This window comes from Pangasianodon hypophthalmus, chromosome 3 (genome assembly GCF_027358585.1).
Source record: "Pangasianodon hypophthalmus isolate fPanHyp1 chromosome 3, fPanHyp1.pri, whole genome shotgun sequence".
In the NCBI taxonomy this organism is placed as follows: domain Eukaryota; kingdom Metazoa; phylum Chordata; class Actinopteri; order Siluriformes; family Pangasiidae; genus Pangasianodon; species Pangasianodon hypophthalmus.
In genome coordinates this window covers 1,199,639-1,220,762 of record NC_069712.1, presented here as the reverse complement: position 1 = coordinate 1,220,762, position 21,124 = coordinate 1,199,639, and the positions used below count along the sequence as shown (strand labels likewise).

Genomic DNA, 21,124 nt, shown 5'->3' with positions numbered 1-21,124 from the left:
GAATGAACAGCGCTGGTTCAGGACCCCCTTTGTTTTGGACAGCCAGAGTGCTCGTGGCTGTGAGGCGGAGCGACCTAATACGGCATGGCTGGCAGCCAATCATCACTGCGGTGCCAATTCACCCTCCCGGAGATGACGGAGGGATATAAAAGGAGTCAGTGGCTGCTCTCGAGGACAGGTGACTTAACTAACGTGCTCTCTCTCTCCCCCTCCAGACGGAGATGTAAGCAGGGAAGACTGACTGCCGCCTGTGCACGCCGACCCCCGAACTGCCTGAGAGCGTCCGCTGTGCTGTCCTCATCCCACAGTCTCGTCGCTGCTGCCTGCTCGCTGTGCTCAACCCCGGGACGACATTCACCTCACTGCCATTTCCAAACCATGCACACCTTCACCTCCACACTCTACCTGCACCATCTTATTCAATAAAGAGAATTTTCTGCACACTCCCGTCTCTGGGTGTCTGTGTTGAGCCCAACCGTGGTCCCGTGGTGTCACAACAGTTACAGGTGTAAAGGCTGAAAGGATAAAAGCTTATAATATGTAAAGTGTAAAACGTTAAAAACGTTGAAACATTTTTAAAGGTTAAAGAGTTAAAATCTTGCTATGAGATTCCAGGTTGTTGACATGCTAACCCAGCTGATTGCTAGTGTGTTACTAGGTGGTGGCTATGCTATTCCAGCTGGTTGCTAGGAGGTTGCTATGATATTCCAATTGGTTGCTAGGGTGTTACTTGGTGGTTGCTGTGCTAACCAGTTGGTTGCTAGGGTGTTGCTAGGTGGCTGTTATGGGGTACCAGGTGGTTAGTATGTTGTTTCTAGTAAGTTTCTACGTGATCCCAAGTGGTTGCTCAAATGGTTGCTAGGGTGTTAGTAGGTAGGTGGAGCAATGCTGCTTTAATAATCTTCAGTTTATCGGAATTAAGAAAGGCTGAAAAAGCAGGAGCAGCGAAACATTTTCCATGTATTCCTACGGGAAAAAAACCACGCCCCCGCTTCCACATGGTTATACTTTAAACTTAGTTAATGGGTAACGTGCAGTTTAAGACAGAAAGAGAGAGAAATAAATAGATAGGGTGCCAATACTCGTAAAGTTTATTAGATAGATGTCTGCTCCGTGTGGAGTGTGAGGTTCATGTCTGCTCTGTGTGGAGTGTGAGAGGTTCATGTCTGCTCTGTGTGGAGTGGGAGAGGTTCATGTCTGCTCCGTGTGGACTGTGAGAGGTTCCTGTCTGCTCTGTGTGGAGTGGGAGAGGTTCCTGTCTGCTCTGTGTGGAGTCTGAGCTCTGGAAGATGTTCATGTCTGCACTGTGTGGAGTGTGAGATGTTCCTGTCTGCTCTGTGTGGAGTGTGAGCTCTGGGAGATGTTCCTGTCTGCTCTGTGTGGAGTGTGAGATGTTCATGTCTGCTCTATGTGGACTGTGAGATGTTCCTGTCTGCACTGTGTGGAGTGTGAGCTCTGGGAGATGTTCATGTCTGCTCTGTCTGCACTGTGTGGAGTGTGACCTCTAGGAGATGTTCCTGTCTGCTCTGTGTGGACTGTGAGATGTTCCTGTCTGCACTGTGTGGAGTGTGAGCTCTAGGAGATGTTCATGTCTGCTCTGTGTGGAGTGTGAGCTCTAGGAGATGATCCTGTCTGCTCTGTGTGGACTGTGAGCTCTGGGAGATGTTCCTGTCTGCTCTGTGTGGACTGTGAGATGTTCCTGTCTGCTCTGTGTGGAGTGTGAGCTCTGGGAGATGTTCCTGTCTGCTCTGTGTGGACTGTGAGATGTTCCTGTCTGCACTGTGTGGAGTGTGAGCTCTAGGAGATGTTCATGTCTGCTCTGTGTGGAGTGTGAGCTCTAGGAGATGATCCTGTCTGCTCTGTGTGGACTGTGAGCTCTGGGAGATGTTCCTGTCTGCTCTGTGTGGACTGTGAGATGTTCCTGTCTGCTCTGTGTGGAGTGTGAGCTCTGGGAGATGTTCCTGTCTGCTATGTGTGGACTGTGAGATGTTCATGTCTGCTCTGTGTGGAGTGTGAGCTCTAGGAGATGTTCCTGTCTGCTCTGTGTGGACTGTGAGCTCTGGGAGATGTTCCTGTCTGCTCTGTGTGGACTGTGAGATGTTCATGTCTGCTCTGTGTGGAGTGTGAGCTCTAGGAGATGTTCCTGTCTGCTCTGTGTGGAGTGTGAGCTCTAGGAGATGTTCCTGTCTGCTCTGTGTGGAGTGTGAGTTCTAGGAGATGTTCCTGTCTGCTCTGTGTGGACTGTGAGCTCTGGGAGATGTTCCTGTCTGCTCTGTGTGGAGTGTGAGCTCTAGGAGATGTTCATGTCTGCTCTGTGTGGAGTGTGAGCTCTGGGAGATGTTCCTGTCTGCTCTGTGTGGAGTGTGAGCTCTGGGAGATGTTCCTGTCTGCTCTGTGTGGAGTGTGAGCTCTGGGAGATGTTCCTGTCTGCTCTGTGTGGAGTGTGAGCTCTAGGAGATGTTCCTGTCTGCTCTGTGTGGAGTGTGAGCTCTGGGAGATGTTCCTGTCTGCTCTGTGTGGAGTGTGAGCTCTAGGAGATGTTCCTGTCTGCTCTGTGTGGAGTGTGAGATGTTCCTGTCTGCTCTGTGTGGAGTGTGAGCTCTAGGAGATGTTCCTGTCTGCTCTGTGTGGAGTGTGAGATGTTCCTGTCTGCTCTGTGTGGACTGTGAGCTCTGGGAGATGTTCCTGTCTGCTCTGTGTGGAGTGTGAGCTCTAGGAGATGTTCCTGTCTGCTCTGTGTGGAGTGTGAGCTCTAGGAGCGGGCTGCCAGGTGGCAGTGTGGCCTAACGCATGGAGCCTGAGGGCGGCTGAAGGAGGAGGCGTTCCCGCGGAAGAAGGAGGAACCGAGCGGCCCGGAGCTACAGCTAAAATGATGCGCTCGCTCTTCCGGGAGAGTTTCTCCAAAGCCGCTTTTCACAGAAGAATGTTTCATTACCTGACGGAGGAGAGAGGCCGCCCGAACTCACCTGACTACCGCATTTATTTTAGTAAGTTACCTCAGATTAGCCATTAGCCGCGTACACACAGCTAAAGCTAACTATGCTAGCTCATTTAATTTATTCTGCAGGTTTACACTCGAGCTGTAGGTTGGGGTTACACACAATAAAGTCGAAATAAACACATTCCCACTTGTCTCTTAATATTTAAAAGAATAAATAAATAAAATTTAAAGTGTATAGATTATTTTTAATCGATGTGCACAATGCTTTAGTGACCGCAGCGCGCTAGCTGCTTCAGGGTCCACTGTCGCGCATGCGCATTAGCGTGTTTCACCTCACGCAGCAGGCTAATGTTATCATACATCATAGTAGCGCTACTGCTAAAATAAAGCAAATTGTTTAAAAAAAAATCAATCATTTGAAAAAAAAAAATCATTTGACTTTATGCTGTGACTAAATCAAGTGAAGCTGCTTTGTATGTAGCTGAGAAGCATTCCTCCATCCTGAAACTGTCACATTTTAAAGATTTCAGGATTTAATATTCATTATTTAACTCCTAACCTCATGAACAAGTTAAGCATTATGATAAATAGGTGTGTTAAAGGAAGCTAAAGAGTTAGCAAGGGTTCGATCAGGACCTGTCGATATGTATGCAGGTATTTTTGAAAAAGTAGCTTTTTTTAAAAAAAGTTTGAAAACGCACATAAACACACCAGTCCAGTGATAGTACGTCTAAAAACGTACGTCAGAAACAACCAACACGGCCGAAAGCTCCACCTGAGGATCATTTATATGTGTGGAATGAAGATCAGGTGGAACTACTGCTTAAAGGGAAAATTCACCCAAAAATGAAAACTCTGTCATCAGTTACTCCTCCTCACATCGTTCCAAACCCATGAGACTTTCGTTCATCTTCGGAACATGAATAAAGATATTTTTAATGAAACCTGGGAGATTTCTGTCCCTCCATTGACAGTCCAGCAACCAGATCTTTCAAAATACAAAAAGTTCATAAAGGCGTCGTAAAAGTAATCCATGACACTCCAGGGGTTTAATCCCAATTTTATGAAGTGATACGGATGCTTTGTGTGCGCAAAAAAACCTATAATTAATCTTTATTCACAAAATATCTTCTCTTTTTTGTGAATAGATCTCCGAGGTGCGCTCACGAGAGAACCACGGCGTCTGTGTGTTGTGTTGACGCACAACCGGACGTTCTCGCGATACAACCGGACCTGGAGATGCTGCACTGTTTACAGCAGAGGGAGAGGGACGCTGTATGCAAGCTTCGTTCATTACGTTCTAAGTCGATTTTGGGGTTTTTAGGTCTTGGTTTATTTTTCGAAACGGTGCAGCACCTCCGGGTTCGGCTGTATCGCAAGAACATCCGCTCTCACGTCAACGCAACACCCATACGCCGTGGTTCTCTCGTGAACACGCCTCGGAGATCTATGCGGAAGTGAAGATATTTTGTGAATAAAGATTAATTTTAGTTTTTTTGCACACACAAAGCATCCGTATCACTTCATAAAACTGGAGTTAAACCCCTGGAGTGACATGGATTACTTTTACGATCCCTTTATGAACTTTTTGTAGTTTGAAAGTTTTGGTTGCATGGACTGTCAATGGAGGAACAGAAATATCTTCATTTGTGTTCCGAAGATGAACGAAAGTCTTATGGGTTTGGAACGACATGAGGAGGAGTAACTGATGACAGAGTTTTCATTTTTGGGAGAACTTTCCCTTTAAGGTTCCACTTGAATAAAAAACGTTCTCCCAGGTTCTCAGTGTGTTTTGTAGGAACGGAGCGCCGAATTCAGGAGCAGTTCAGCCCTGATTATATTCTGTCTCCTCAGGATAATGTAATAATAAAACAAATGGAAATTAATCTGCAAATATGTTACACGTTAAAATAAGAAATTACAGAGCGCAACCTGGCAACCTGATCAGCAGCTGTTAGGCATGTGAAGGTTTACACCGTGAAGTGAATGTTTAAAAAACTTGTGCTTTTCTGCTTAATATGGAAACAGTGAAAAGGGTAAAATTTCTCCACCTTGGAGGAGATTTTTTTGAAAAACTTTTTTTTGTTTGTTTATGTGGACAGGAGGCAAAAATGCAGAGGGAAAAATTGTTTTCAAAAATATCCATATACATGTCAGTCCTGCTCCTTTCTGTACATTATATATTGAGTATCCTGCTTTTACACATCCTTCCTAAATGCACACACTGTGGAGTGACTGGTGTCTCGAATACACTCATATGCTTTATTATTATTTTTTTAATATTTCATCCCTGTTACTCGACAGAAACCTCACATGGGAAATACATTTCTCCGTTCCACGACATCCCCCTCTACGCACCTGAGCAACAGGTTGGTTACAGTGGTGTAAAAAGCACTATTACACCTGATCACCAAAATGTCAAATGACTGAAATGTGTATCTTTTATACCACAGTGCTGCTGAATCCTGAATTCTGATCGTGTGATAGAAGGTGTTGATTAATTTTCTATAACAGCAGCTCTGACAGTAGTGTAGCTGCAAGTCACAGGTTTATATTAATGCCCTCATTCTAATTTCATTTAAAAAGATGTTGTTTAACAAAAAAATGGATAACTTCATAACTTGGTTAAGTTTTCTGTACCATATTGAGCATGTATGGAAGGAGTCTCCAGTGTCAGCGCTTTGTAACAGTCAGAGGTAAAGCTGTAACTTTAAGTTTTCCGACATCTTCAGGACAGAGGAGTTTACGCTTCTTTGCGGTTTCTCAGTAACATGCGTAACAAGCTGCGTTTTTTTGTCTTATTAACTTCAAGAGAGAGAATAAAGCGACGCTGGTGAGGGAACGAGTGTTTATAGCTGCTAAAATACAGTTCGCTCCGAAGGTATTGGAACAGCAAGGCCAGTTCTTTTGTTTTTGCTCTACACTGAAGACATTTGAGTTTGAGATTAAAAGATGAATATGAGACAATAGATCAGAATTTCGGCTTTCATTTCCCGACATTTACATCTAGACGCGTTAAACAACTCAGAACACGGCACCTTTGGTGGCAGATCACTCAATTTCTAGGTGAGCAAAAGTATTGGAACAGAGAGTCTTAAAGTAACTAACACTTAATATTTGGTTGCGTATCTCTTGCTTGCAATAACTGCATCAAGCCGGTGACACACTGACATCACCAAACTGCTGCGTTCTTCTTTTGTGATGCTTTTCCAGGCTTGTAGCAGCAGCTTCTTTCAGTTGTTGTTAGTTTTAGAGGGTTTCTCCCTTCAGTCTCCTCTTCAGGAGGTGAAATGCTGCTCAGTTGGGTTAAGGTCTGGTGATGGACTTGTCCAGTCTAAAACCTTCCACTTTTCCCCTGATGAAGTGCTTTGTTGTGTTGCAGGGTGTTTTGGGTCGTTGTCTTGCTGCATGATGAAGTTCCTCCCAATTAGATTGGATGCATTTCTCTGTAAATTGGCAGACAGAATGTTTCTGTAGGTTTCTGACTTCATTCTGCTGCTACCATCATGAGCTCCATCATCAGTAAAGATTAGTGAGTCTGTTCCAGAAGCAGCCATGCAAGCCCAAGCCATGACACTACCTCCACCATGCTTCACCCATGAGCTTGTATGTTCTGGATCATGAGCAGATCCTTTCTTTCTCCACACTTTGGCCTTTCCATCACTTTGGTAGAGGTTCATCTTGGTTCCAGAACTTTTGTAGCTCATCTCTGTATTTCTCTGTGAATTCCAATCAGACCTTCTGACTCTTACTGCTGATGAGAGGTTTGCATCTTGTGGTGTGGCCTCTAAATTTCTGCTCTCGAAGTATTTATCAAGCGGTGGATTGTGATACCTTCACCGCTGCCCTGTGGAGATTGTTGGTGATGTCACTGACTGTTGTTTTTGGCTTTTTCTTCACAGCTCTCACAATGTTTCTGTCATCAACTGCTGTTGTTTTCCTTGGCTGACCTGTTCCATGTCTGGTTGTTAGGACACCACTGGTTTCTTTCTTTTTCAGGATGTTCCAAATTGTTGTACTGGCTTTTCCCAGTGCTTGTGCAAGAAACACCTGTCAGTCACATGTTCCAGTATTTTTGATCACTTGAAAAATGCAAACAAAAGGTTCCATGTTCTGAGTTGTTTAACGCGTCTAGATGTAAATATCAGGAAATGAAAGCTGAAATTCTGATCTATCGTCTCATGTTCATCTTTTAATCTCAAACCCAAATGTCTTCAGTGTAGAGCAAAAACTAAAAAATTGGCCTTGCTGTTCCAATACTTTCGGAGGGGACTGAAAGTGAGAACAGGAACTAACTTGTTTCCACAATGTTAAATGTAGCTATAAATGTATGACAGCTCTTTTTTTAAATTATATGATATTAAAGAATTAAAACACTTGGGGATGTGTCGTTATAGGAAAACAATAAACTTCGGCATGGTTACAGTAATATGTGATTCCTGACGTCGTGGAAAATGGAATATTGTATGTTTTTATGCCTGTAGTTCTTGAAATCTAAAGGATTTGTTTTCATATTCCAGGAGAATGACGTCCCAGCGAAGAAACAGAAATGCTCTGACAGTGAGGTGATTATTCTCTTCTAGACCGTTTCTGAAACTCTGCTTAGAATAAGAAAAGAAGTTCACGATGTTAACCTGGTGGTTATAAACTTCCATAACTTGTTATCTAAAATTAACCTTGTAGTTTCAGCGCAAAATTAAAGAAGACGTCTTACATGTTCAGCATGTTAACAATGACATCATACAGTATTTTTGTGTAATATTATTGGCTGCTAATTACAGAAATTCTGCTGATGCTAAAAATGTTTAATTCTTTTGTTAACCGTGTTTCAGATTCTCTTCAACATGGTCGTGGAGGTTCCTCGCTGGTCGAATGCCAAGATGGAGGTGCGTGTGGTTCGACTTCAGATCAGAAATCACTGTTTGAAATGTAAATGTAAATGTCAGCTATGTAAATTATGTGCCTCCTCATCTGTAACATAAAGATAATTCTCGTCTAAAATCACACTGCTGTAGTGATTCTGTAGAGTAGATACTTCATGAGTTTGCGCTTTTAAACGCTTGATGGTTGCAGATAGCCACAAAGGAAGCGCTAAACCCCATTAAACAGGACGTGAAGAAAGGCAAACTGCGATATGTGGCCAACGTTTTCCCACATAAAGGCTACATCTGGAACTACGGCGCTCTGCCGCAGGTGTGTTTACGTCTTACATCACTGCAGTACAGTCTCACAGATTTATTCTTAAAAAGCTCATACCGGTATTATTTTTATTTTCTGTTGAAACAGACCTGGGAGGATCCCAATCACACAGATAAAGACACCAACTGCTGTGGAGACAACGACCCCATAGACGTGTGCGACATCGGCACCAGGGTGAGATACACAGTACAGCGCAAAAGTCTTAGGCATGTGCAAAGAAACGCTGTAGAGTAAAGACGCCTTCAAAAATAATGAAATTAAATGTTTCTACATTAAATAAATCCTATAAAGAGCAGTAAACAGTAATAAATGAAACAAAGTCAGTATTTAATGTGACGATCCTTCGCTTTAAATAAATAAAGCAGTATCTGAGGTGCAGTGTGTGCAGTTTTATAAGGAAATGAGCTGGAAGTGTTACTGAGCATCTTGCAGAAGCAGCCACAGTTCTTCTGGAGACTTTGACTGTCGACTCGCTTCTTATTTCTGCAGCGAAACCCAGCAGCCTTCATTATGTTTTTATCTGAAAAGTGTCTCTTATGGAATCTGCTGCTTTCTTTACTGACATACAAACATTTTTCTGTAACATTTCATTTTGTGCTGGAAAACTAATGTTTGGAATCTAAAATGTTTTTGTACTGAATCAATAATGTAGAAGCCAGAAAAAAAGTTTGTACTTCTTTATTTTAGAAGCTTAACTGAGGTATTATTATTATTATTGTTATTATTATCATTATTATTATTATTATTATTATTATTAGCATTAGCATATAGTATTGCTTAGGCTTGTGTGCTATTGAGTTTTCTCCGCCTACGAATTACTGTTTTTAAACGATTTAATCGTCCAATCCCGAAGGAGCCTTTTTGTGACCATTTTCAGACAAAGTTTTTCGGTGGCATCCCTGATAAAAACTGACTTTAGCTATATACTTGTCTAATGTTAGCTAAGTTAAACGTTCACTGGTAGATATTATTTCATATTTACTCAAAACGTTACGATGACAGAAAGCGGAGGAACCCCCATGTCGAGAGCATGTGAGCTTGGGGTGAAGGAGGCGGGGCTTCCAGGTGGTGTCAGGTGTCAAAACACCTGCACAAATCAATCCAGATTCACATGTCGATTGGCTCATCTCCTGTTTTATTGAGGACAAAAAAAGGCAGTCTAGAGATGATTAAATCGTTATATCACAAGCGTAGTGTCACTATTTAAACTCTGTCCAGAAAAGAAGAGAAATAAATGCAGCTGCTTCAGTTCTCCCTCTCAGTTAATCGTAGATAGTTAGCTATGTTCTACAGTTAGATAGCTGGCTTTGCTCTGGATGAGTTTCTCTTACGTTAGATTTCTTTTGGGAAAATTCTCATATTTTAGCTAGCTATCTTTGTATTGGGACGTTTTCTACAGTAAGCAAGCTTGCTTTGTGTCACGACGTTATCGGACGCTATGTAGCTAGCTTGTTTTCAGGCGTATACTGATAGTAGTTAGCTTTGCTTTAGGACATTTTCCAGCATTAGCAAGCTAGCTTTGGGGATTTTCTCTTACGCTAGCTTTCTTTTGTTTGGGAATATTCTCTGACATTAGCTAGCTCGGCTTGTTTGGGGATAAATATTTACACCTTGCTGGCTAGTAAATATTTTTGTGCGTTGATGGTGACTTCATACTAATTTGAAATAAATTCTTACATTTCAAAATAAATCTGAGAAGATTTCTTAGCAAAATTTAAAAGATGTAAATGATTTATTCTAGATTTTAGTGAAATGTTTTTAAATAAATATCTAATCTTGAAAGTAGTGTGTTAGCTAGAGGTCTGTGAAAGTTGTGTATTAATTAATTGTGTGTGTATGTGTATGTGTGTGTGTGTGTGTGTGTATGTGTGTGTGTGTGTGTGTGTGTGTGTGTGTGTGTGTGTGTGTGTGTGTGTGTGTGTGTTGCAGGTGTGCTCCTCTGGCCAGGTGATCCAGGTGAAGGTGCTCGGGATTCTGGCGCTGATTGATGAAGGAGAGACGGACTGGAAAGTCATCGCCATCAACGCTGACGATCCTGATGCTAATAAACTTCACAGTCAGTTAAATCTCGCCTGGTGTGATAATCTCACTGAGCACAGGGCGGGATTATTTGATTCACTGCTTTATTTTCAGGTATTGAGGACGTTCGTGTGAACAGACCCGGTCATCTGGAGGCTACGGTGGATTGGTTTAGAAAATATAAAATACCTGACGGGAAACCGGAGAACCAGTTCGCCTTTAATGCACAATTCAAGGACAAGGTGAATTAACATTTACATACGCACGTTAAATACGTAAATAATAACATAACAGAACACCCACAAAGTGTTTTATTCCTCTTACACCACAGCAATTTACAATTATAGGTATTAAACCACAACACGTCATACTTTTATCCGTTTATAGTTACTTTTAATGTTAGTTCCTGTTGTCACTTATGTTATAGCAGCTATAAACACTCGTTCCCTCACCAGCCTCTTTATTCTCTCTCAAAGTTAATAGGACAAAAAAAATCGCAGCTTGTTCCATCATGTTAGTGAGAAACCGCAAAGCAGCGTAAACTCCTCTGTCCTGAAGACGTCGGGAAACTTACAGTTCCAGCTTCACCTCTGACTGTTACAAAGCGCTGACACTGGAGACTCCTTCCATCAATGTTACATAAATTTACAGAAAACTTCACCGTATCAACGATTAAACATGTTTTTTAATCGGTTTATTATCAGCGTAGCGTGCGCTGTACACGTCCCTGTGAACGAGCTGTTGCTATAGAAACGATAACGTATCAGAACGAGAGCATTAATATAAACCTGCGCTACTGTCAGCGCTGCTGTTATAGAAAACTAATCAACACCTTCTGACCAATCAGAATCCATTCAATTTAATCCAATTTTATTTGTATAGCGCATTTAACAATTGTCATTGTCACAAAGCAGCTTTACAGAAATATATAAATTCAGGATATAAATTTTAAGTTTATTAATTATCTGTAATGAGCGACGGTGGCAGGGAAAAGTCCAGAATCCAGAATTTTAAAAGCTCTGTGGCATAAAAATGTCTACGATACAGCTTTCCATTATACAGAACCCACTCTCTAGCATCTTAGTATTAGTGTGTGTGTGTATGTGTGTGTGTGTGTGTGTGTGTGTGTGTGTGTGTGTGTGTGTGTGTGTGTGTGGTACTTATATTAAAATGTGCATATACTGTATGATAAATAGAGAGTAAATGTTAATAAAATACACTCTACAATTAACACTTGAAAATTTTTCAGAGTAATTTAATGTAAGTTTTCAAACAGTTAAGTCTGAAACTGATGTTTTATTATGGAATCTTTTTAAGGAGTAATTATGGAGTTTTATAATGGAAGCTTAGTTTGATAATTTTCCATAATTTTATAAACATTAGTTCATATAAAATCTCAAAAGCACTACAGAGAAACATTTAACCAAAAGCAGTGAAGCAGATTTTTATTTAAAAAATAATAACAGATTTTAACACTTCATGTTTATGTTGCTCCAAAGCTGTTAATTTATCAGTTATTAATTTAGGAAAATATTAAAACACTTCTCTCTCTCTCTCAAACTAATTTAAAAAAAATTCAACTGAACTAGAGTGTTAATTTTTTTGTTCATTTTATGGTATATTTAATAGCAAGAATATTTAAAACCTCATTAATGTCTAAATAAATAAAATATTGTTGCATGTCATGATGCATCATGATGTGCAGATTAAACAAATCTGATAAAATGTATTTAAAAATATACAAAATATACAAAATATTGAAATGAAATTTTTTAAATTTGTGCAGTTTTGAATGATTTATAAATAAATAAATAAATGTAATTCAGTAATGTATATAGTGTACAGTAGTTCGAACTTGTATTAAAGTGTGCATATGTGAGAGGGAGAGAGGGAGAGAGAGAGAGAGAGATTAGGAAATGTTAATAAAATAAATAATGGTTAAATGGTTAATTATTGTGTGTGTGTGTGTGTGTGTGTGTGTGTTCCAGGACTTCGCTGTAGAGGTGATTAAATCCACACACAGCTGCTGGAAAGCTCTGGTGCAGAAACAGACGAAATGTGGAGAGATCGTGTGGTGAGTCTCGTCCTCGCAGCAGCAGTGGATTAGTAATGAGATGAAAGGATCGTGTGTTGTTGTGTAATTGTTTACTGTGTGTTTATTCAGTCAGAACTCGTCGGTGTGTGACAGCCCGTTCCAGTGCAGTGACGCCGACGCCGCCGCAGTCGTCCGAGCTGTGAGTAGTTATATGTTCTGTGTTTGTGTAGAGGTTATAGCGAGCGTGTGCTGCTGATTGGTCGGCTGCTGTAACTCTCATTATGACGTCATCAGTGTGAATGGAAAATCTCCAGCATTCATTCCATCCAGGGGGAGAAAGTTTCACACGTCAATCTCAAACTGTATTTAAACTGTATGACGATAATATTTTTTAAAAAAATCATGAATGGAAATGGTGTTGAAGAAGAATATAGACGTTATATAGAATATAGACACTGCTCTCTGAGTTGTATTTATTTATTTTATTTTGAAACACAACTCTGAACTAATTTATATATACACATACAGTCTGCTCCGAAAGTATTGGAACAGCAAGGCGAGTTCTTTTGTTTTTGCTCTACACTGAATACATGTGGGTTTGAGATCAGAAGATGAGTATGAGATGATGGATCAGAATTTCAGTTTTTATTTCCTGATATTTACATCTAGACGTGTTCAACAACTTAGAATTAAATAACTTAGAACATTTCATTTGAAACCAAACATTTTTTAGGTGATCAAAAATACTGGAACAGGTAGATCACGAGTTCGAATGTCGACGATGCTACAGCCATCGAAATTGGGCGTGCTCTCAGCGAGGGAGGGAGGGGCACACACTCTCTCTCTCTCTCTCTCTCTCTCTCTCTCCCACCTGTCAATCACAGGGACACTAGCCAATCATGGGTGTCTGTGAGCTCATGCATGCGGAAGTGGGCGAATAGCGCTTTCCTCCGAGTGTGTTACTTCTCCCCTGATGTTGCGTGAGCACCAGTTCGAAAAGATGTGGTCTCTTGGTCTCATGCGACTCGGAGGAAGCATGAGAGAGCCTTCAACAGCTGAAAGAAGCTGTGCTACAAGCCTGGAAAAGCATCACAGAAGAAGATTTGCAGCCAAATATTAAGAGTTATTTACTTTAAGACTATCTGTTCCAATACTTTTGCTCACCTAAAGATTGAGTGGTCTGCTACCAAAGGTGCCGTGTTCCGAGTTGTTTAACACGTCTAGATGTAAATATCAGGAAATTAAATAGATGCACATTATATTATATTATATTATATTATATTATATTATAATTGTGAAGTGTGAGGGATTGTGTTGTGATTGCAGGCTCCAGAGTATGGAGAAGCTTTACCATTTCCTGCAAAAGGTAAATTCTTTCTTTCTTTATTTTCTTTGTAATAAATTCATTAGGTAATTATTTCATATATATAGATATTTATTTATTTATTGTGTCTTTTCTTCCATGAAAGTGTGTAAATAATTGTAAATGTTACTCACACAGTGGATAAATGGCATTTCCTGTCCCAGTGATCCTGAACGGTTCGAGCTCCGTCCCAGATCTCACTCAGAACACTGACACATGAATTTATTTATAGAGTGGAAATGTGTTCCTGTTTCCCAGAAGAGACACAAATCAGCTTCACTTCATTCGTGATTTAGTATTATTTCATCACCTAAATTATAAATTCACTCTGCATCACTTCAGCGATTAATGATTCATTTTTTTACTAGATTAGCAAACTGAATTTTGTGCCAAAACATTTGGTTTATATTTTGAAAAAAAAAAAAAGATTATTTGTAAAATTGTATTTGGTGTAAAAATATAATTTAAAAATGGCATTTACTGACACGAGAGAAAGGAATCACGAGTCAACATGAGCACTTGTGTTGAGATAAAAGTTGTGTATGCTCTGTGAGTCTTTACTTTAAATCGAAGAATTTTTTTTTCAAAGACGTGATATAAAAAGAATATTTATTTTTCAAAAGCAACAAATGTATTAAATGGGTATAATTTTGGGTGTAATCTATTGTTTTTGCTAAATAAATACACTATAAATGTCCTATTTACTATTGTTTCATTTATTTTTATTTTTTAACTTTCTTTTTGTAAACTGAAAGTGGACAAAAAGGGTGAAAGTGAAAAAGTTTAAATTTTAAATTTTAAAGTTTAAATTTACAGTTGCTGATGGAATTATTACATTAAATTTAAAAAAAAAAAGACAGTACAATATTTGAAATGCATGAAATAAATATAAATTTTATTAAAAACACCCACATCTCGGCAATATCAGGAATGATATAATAAACAGCTTTCAAATAAACTGCATTCAGTACTTCAGTACATTACAATACTTACAGTATTCATATCCATCCTTAATTTTGAAGCATACCAAACTTTTAGGAAACAAAGAAACAGGACAGAGACAGAAATTTTTAAAAAATTAACCCATTTAGTGTCTACATTTAAAAAAAAACAAAAAAAAACACCAACACATGCTAGCGTAGCGCGCACTCCGCAAACCAGAAAGTCTGAAAGTCCTTCAAGTAAAGTTGACTCCACGCAAAACAAAACAAGTATGTCTTCAAGTATGGCTATGCTTTTCACCCGCTAATCAATCACCTAATTAACATTTTATCATTTTCTCATTTCATTCTTCTCTCCTATTAACCTGCTAATCAGGCTGGATTCTGTACACTAAAAAAATCTAATATTTATTTACAAAACTATTCGTTCATCTGCAGAGAAATCGGGTGCTGCAGATTCCTCTTTCAGACTCAGAAAAGGTTCTTCTGTTTGTCCGTCAAGGTTCTATGCAGAACCCTGCAATGAATAGTGTGTTGAGTGAAATATTCAACACACTGTATCGTTACCATGGAGACTACCTCTACATCTCATCCACTCAGGAGTAGGGAGCGTTATATCCTTATATCGTTTATTAACCGTGAAAGCGTAGACCGTTATTGTGATATAAGACCGGGTGTGAGATCTGCGTGACGTTTAACCCTTTCAGCCACGTTTACGTTTCTTAAACCAGGAACACTTTATGAAATACGGGTTTGGTTTTTGAGCTCATTCACATCTCATTTGTATTGCAGATAAAATTAGATAAAATAACAGAATGGGAATTAAAATAACAATGCAAAAATAATTGTATACATAGAATATACAGAATTACTGTTACCAAATTTTCCTAAAACAAACAACGCGTAATGATTGCGATGAAACGTCCAAACACAGCGGGGTCCAAAAGTCTGAGAGCCCGCGTGAAAATACTTTTATTTTGCATTATTTTCTAACAAAACATTTCATTACAAATGATATAATCAGCTACAACTTGAGTGAAAAGTCGAATCTTTGAAATATTTACATGAATTTCAGAGATTCTTAGTATTTACGAACGGGGACGAACCCTTTTTGCTTTAACGACAGTGTGACTCGAGCTGGCACGGACTCCATTTTAGATCAGATCCATCAGAGTGTCGTCCGATCTCATGCTTCAGTAGAAGAGATTAGACGTGAGGAAAATCTGACCTTCTGTACAAAGCAGTTAACCTGCTCAATATCACGCATGTGCTTACATTTAAATAGGGAGCTAGAAATAGTGCAGAATGTTAAATATTATATTCAAGATGTTGAACATTTACTTTTTTGTTTTAAATTTTTTTTTCAAGAAATTTCTCTTTATATCCAGTTTTAAATAAAAAAATCCCAGCGGACTCAGACTTTTGGACCCGACTGTAAGGCAAGCGTCGTCAAACATTTCAGTGGATCGAACCAAGTGCTTGAAAAAAAATGCTGATAAATGTATTTAAAAAAAAAAAAATAGCTGTAGTTCAGCGACACTCATTTTAAAAACATGAACTAGTGCAGCTTCTGTATCAGATGCTCCGCTGTGGCCAATCGTGTGTATTTATGTAAATTTATTAGCTGAACGCAGCTCATCGCACTCTGACTATTACTATTTTTAACATTTGTATTTATGATCATTTCCACAGTCTCTGAGAAAACACTTTCTCTCAGGTTGTGTTATTAAATAAATTCCTTTACAGTTAAATTCTGTATCTGTGGCTGAAAGGGTTAAACCTGCCTGCTGCTACAGGTTACTTAAACCTTTATGAAAAGTAGCTGGGTTTAAAATAAACAATAATTCAAAAAGCATTTGTGCTTTTTGCATTGAAGACACATTGTACATACAACTCGGTTAATTTTATTACAGTAACCTTGTTTTTTTTTTCATTTAAATAAATGATTTGAATTCATAATTTTCTGAAAAATAATTGAAGTGCTTTCAGAAAATGATTCTTGCCCTGGTCACATTTAACTTGGAGAGAGGGAGATAAAATGCATTAAAATAAATGTTTAGTGGTTATAAATAAATTTATAAGCTTTTTACCTATACACATGCACCAAGGATGTGCGTCTGAATTTTTTACTGTGAATTTCAGGAAAAAAAGCGTATTTGACAAAGCCATACTTTCCCTTTAGTCAACTCAGTGCATATTATTGTACTTCTAAAAACAATCCACTAAAACATAAGTACAAAAAATTCAAATTCAGTATTTATGTTTTTTTAAAAAGTTAGTTTTTTTGTGTTTGAACTATATACAAGGGATTCAAGATGCAAAAATCAATCCCTGAACGAGAGACGACACAGATGATGTGAGAAATTAGCTGAAATATCCCTGATTTTCTTATTTTTATATAGAAATTTGAAGCTTGAAGTTCAAGTAACACTTTCTAGTAAATCAAGTGTGATGAAAGTAAGTGAGCAAAGTGTTGCGCTGACCTAAAAGTTTGTGAAATTCGTAGTTTCAAATACAGAAAGAAAAAAAAATGGGAAAAAGAAAGTGAAGACACCTTGGTATAGTAATCCTATTGCCAAAAATGTTTTGAGGTATATGACAAATAGGTTCTGTACATCATTCATAAACCTTCTCACCACCCATAGAGATTCTCACATTATACGTTTATAGCAGGTCTATAAGTAGCACCATTTTACGAATAACCCACAAGAAATTTTACTCTCTTTTACAGTACTAAAATCTAAAATCATTTTAGAAAAAAGAGAGGAATTAATTTACTGTACAAATCTCACCTTTTTTATGATACATCTAGATTACAGTTATTAAAGGATCCCCTTTACAGCAAGCCAGCTGCCTTAGAAACTGAAAATGACCAAAAGGTGGCGCTAACCCTGTTCAATAAGGACATGATGAAACTGTAAAAAAAAAAAAAAAAAAAATCCCAAACCCAAAGTTTCTAAAACTCGTAGCGGACATTTGCGTAGCAGGATTCTTTCGCCAATTCCTGTGCTTTGTCTTTAAAAAAATTCACGGTTATGAAAATTCATGTTGACAACGGCTCAATGTACAGTAAATATAAAACACATATAGTGGACTGTGAAACCGTAAAAGCACCAGGTGAATATGTTCTTGTCAAATGTAAAAAAATAATAATAATAATAATTTTGCATGATTTTCTTGATTTCCAAAATTGAATGAAACCTTGAAAATAATTACCAGAGGGTGAAAATATCATACCCTCATAATTAAAAGTGCTTTAAAAACACTAACAAAAAAGTTCCTGTAATTTCTACCAATCTTGAAAGTAATTGCTTAGTACTTGAGAGGTAACGTTCTAATAAAGTATTTTTTAAACCAAAAGTGTATATTAAAAACTCTCTTCACTTAGCACCGTGAACATGATTAGCCACCAAATCAGTGTTTTACACCAGGATTTTACCTTTAGGTTACAAAAACTGTAAAATTAAAGCCATTAAAGATATTTCCAGTAATGGACATCCAGATGTTGTGAAGCACCAGAGTAGAAGAACAGTGCGAGTAACAATGCAATAAATAAATACTTTTTTTAAATGAGGGTCAACCAGTAAAGCTTAACCTTTTTACCTCTTGTTGATCTATTGTACATTTTGCATTTTTCCCATAGTGTGGATTTGCCTTAGCTTGCCTCACAGAAGCTTCTACAGGTCTCTGGGTTAATACAGCCAGTGGCACTGAGGTCTGAAAAGCAATATTTTAGCACCATTTCACAATTCCGACACTTTTTTGTTCCCCTGTTTGAGGATGATGTAAACAGATCCCTACAGGAAGTGGCTGTAAGGCCCAGTGACCTTAGTAAAGGCATAGGGAGCTGAGCTGACATAAGTGTTGGTGGTGCAGGACAGTGACTTTTCAGCGAGCATCTGGACAAAACGTTTGTATGGTGGCTCTGAAGGCTCTGAAGGTTCTGGATGTTCTTTCTTGACCCTCTTGCCACCGCTCTTGCTGGGCGTCCCATCTGTGCCGTGCTTCTCGGCATCCTCCTCCTTCTCCCGTGCTTTTTCCGCCATCTTGGCCTCCCATAACGCTAGCCCATGCTTCGCCTCATTCAGGTTCTTGTGCTGGTAGAAAACCAGTGAGATTCGGGTAGGGTGGGTGCGATCAGGCTTCTTGAGTGGCGTGGTTGCATGCAACTCACGCTTTGCACACTCAATGAGAATGGAGCCATGGCTGGGTGCCACTGCTACACCACCAATCTCTGGATCTAGAAAGTTGTGCTCATTGTCTGACCACGCATCCTCCTCCTCTTGAGGTGCAGGCATTGTGATTCCTTGCTCTTGCTTGACCATAGACGGTTGGATATTTCCATTAGGCAGACTCATACCTGGAGGTTGGCTAGGGTTCATGCCTTCCCTGCCTACAGAAGGAAGCACCTGAGGGAAACCGTTTGTCCCATGGAGGCTCATCTCTGGCTTTTGCATACTTAGGGGGTCTATATTTTGTGGGAAAAAATGATGATTCTGGGCCAAGTAGGGATTAGGGTATCTACCAAACTGAATACTTTTATTTGCAGCTGCATAGTCCAGGCTTGGGTGAGATAAAGGCGGTCTGGAGATAGCATCCAGAAACTGGGCATTAGGTCCCCCATTCGAGCTGTATCCTGGATAGTGTCCCATGGGGTGCATGTTTGGTCTCATATTACAGTTGCCATATCCATTGACGGTTAGGCCCGGCTCACCATAGCGTGGAGGGTAATTCATGCCATAGCGCTGCTGAGGGTTGAATTGTTGGTCAGGGTATAGAGATGGTCTTTGTTGTCTGTACACGTCCAGATGCTTTGGATTGGAATAGTAAGGGTGGTAGTTGTCCATGGGAATACTCCCATTACACTGGTAACCTGGATAGAGGTTGTTGGGAGCTAGTGCCCCAGGGTAAGGGCTTGGCGGATTTGACCCATTCATGTAGGAACTGGGGACGGGTAAAGGGGAATGATAAGGACTGGCTGAGCTGGGAGACTGAGGAAACATATTAGGGGGTTTAGAAGTGCTAGGGAAAGATCCTGCTGTGTTTGGGTACCTTGCGTAGTTAGCAGAGGATATTGGACTGGAGAAAGGCAGAGGAGTGCTTGGCTGTGACTGTTGGTTCTGCTGTTGAGGCTGGTTTTGGGCAGCTAGAGGGTTCTGACCAGGCAGGAGGGGTGCACCCATGTGAGTCAGATGTGCACCTGTAGTAAACACAAAAGTTTTCATAAAACTTTACGATCTATCTATCATGCTTATAGTAATTTGCAATGTCCATACATGCTCAAATTTACTGTACATGCTATTTAAGTATACATATAATTATGTGTACAATAATAAAAAAGTAGACACTTTATTGTACCTGCTACAGGTGTGTGCTGGCCCACATTGTCACAAGAGCTTTGTTTCTGTTGCTTTGCTTGCTGGGTGCTGTCTGCCTTGGAGCTGGGTGTGCTGAGGTGAGAGGGTTTGTTAGCTCCACCTTTCTTGCCTTCTAGTTTCCTCTGTCGGCAGGACTTGGCTGGCTCTGCTAGCATACGGACCTGCCGCCGGAACGTGCTAAGCACCTGGATGGCTCCAGTCCTAGTTTTTTCCAGCTGGGCCTCAGCACTACCAAACTCATCAGTGGATGCAGCCTTGTACAATGGCAGCACATGCAGTTGCTCATCGTCGGGGATCTTTCCGATCTCGCGATTGTCCTCTCTTGTTAGTGTACAGACCTAACATTGCAAGAAAGAAAAACACTGAGACTGTACATTTAGGATATGAAGTTTAGTGAGATTCATTCTCCAAGAATGATGCAATGCTGAATTCAGTTTAGTCCAAAATACTGAACATTAGAGGACAGCTGTGAACACTTAGCAAAAATGCTAGCTACTTCTCCTGAACTGAACACACTATTCACAGTATTCTATATACCTCATTATCAGCACGTGCCCAATCATTAATCTGTTGCATTCCTCATTTGGAATAAAAAGTACAATTAAACATTATTATTGTGGAATATATGCATTAGATATGTCTCAGAACCCACTCAACTTACCACAGTACTACCTCCAGGCATGTTGTGGAGATCTCTGTGGGCATGGGCACAGAAGTCTAGACACGCCGTGACCCCAGAAAAGGGACGGCCGTCTTTGAGGCCCAGGCGGCAGTCTGGAGCTCTGTGTTCATGCTCCACCTGGGAAAAAATAAATAAATAAACAAAGATCATTGCTGGACATGACCTAATCATTTACCTAAAGCTTTGTTTAAGAAATTAGTTACCAGCATTGCCATCATAGTAACATTCTGTGATGTCCAAACCTAATACATCTATTACAATACAATCCCCAAATCACAGAACCAGGCTGTCAGTAGTTGACAACCCAGATGTGAGTTACACTTCAGGGTGATTCTCAACTAGCATTCTGACTGTGCTGGTGCCAGCATCTAATCTGAATTCATTGAGATTATTTCTATCAGAAAAAAGGGTCTGTGGCTATTGGCATGGACCCTAAAATCCACTAGCACCAGGACTTGAGGGGGCACTTCACTAACCCCATTGTTTACATCACAGCATTACCTTTGATGTAATAATGATTAGATATTGGTGGAAAGTGGTATAAGATTCCTCAAAAGTGAGTTGGG

The 21,124-nt window shown here is 39.8% G+C and overlaps 2 protein-coding genes across 2 annotated transcripts in view; one reads left to right on the top strand and one right to left on the bottom strand.

Moving 5' to 3' along the window:
• The first annotated feature begins 2,791 nt into the window (after nucleotides 1-2,791).
• On the top strand, nucleotides 2,792-14,257 carry ppa2 (inorganic pyrophosphatase 2). The gene is made up of 12 exons (XM_026910937.3): nucleotides 2,792-2,987; nucleotides 5,246-5,310; nucleotides 7,462-7,506; nucleotides 7,774-7,827; nucleotides 8,015-8,134; nucleotides 8,228-8,314; nucleotides 10,070-10,196; nucleotides 10,274-10,401; nucleotides 12,148-12,233; nucleotides 12,324-12,393; nucleotides 13,521-13,560; nucleotides 13,696-14,257. The coding sequence occupies exons 1-12, from the start codon at nucleotides 2,870-2,872 to the stop codon at nucleotides 13,722-13,724; spliced, it is 969 nt and encodes a 322-aa protein (XP_026766738.1). The 5' UTR covers nucleotides 2,792-2,869; the 3' UTR covers nucleotides 13,725-14,257.
• A 167-nt stretch (nucleotides 14,258-14,424) lies between these two features.
• The window catches only part of tet2 (tet methylcytosine dioxygenase 2), a 44,241-nt gene continuing 37,541 nt past the window's right edge, over nucleotides 14,425-21,124 (bottom strand). The window contains exons 8-10 of the mRNA XM_053232440.1: nucleotides 20,538-20,675; nucleotides 19,857-20,214; nucleotides 14,425-19,698 (exon numbers count right to left, since the gene is read on the bottom strand). Coding sequence (XP_053088415.1) covers nucleotides 18,296-19,698; nucleotides 19,857-20,214; nucleotides 20,538-20,675 — 1,899 coding nt within the window. The 3' untranslated portion in view covers nucleotides 14,425-18,295. The remainder of the gene's footprint in view (nucleotides 19,699-19,856; nucleotides 20,215-20,537; nucleotides 20,676-21,124) is intronic.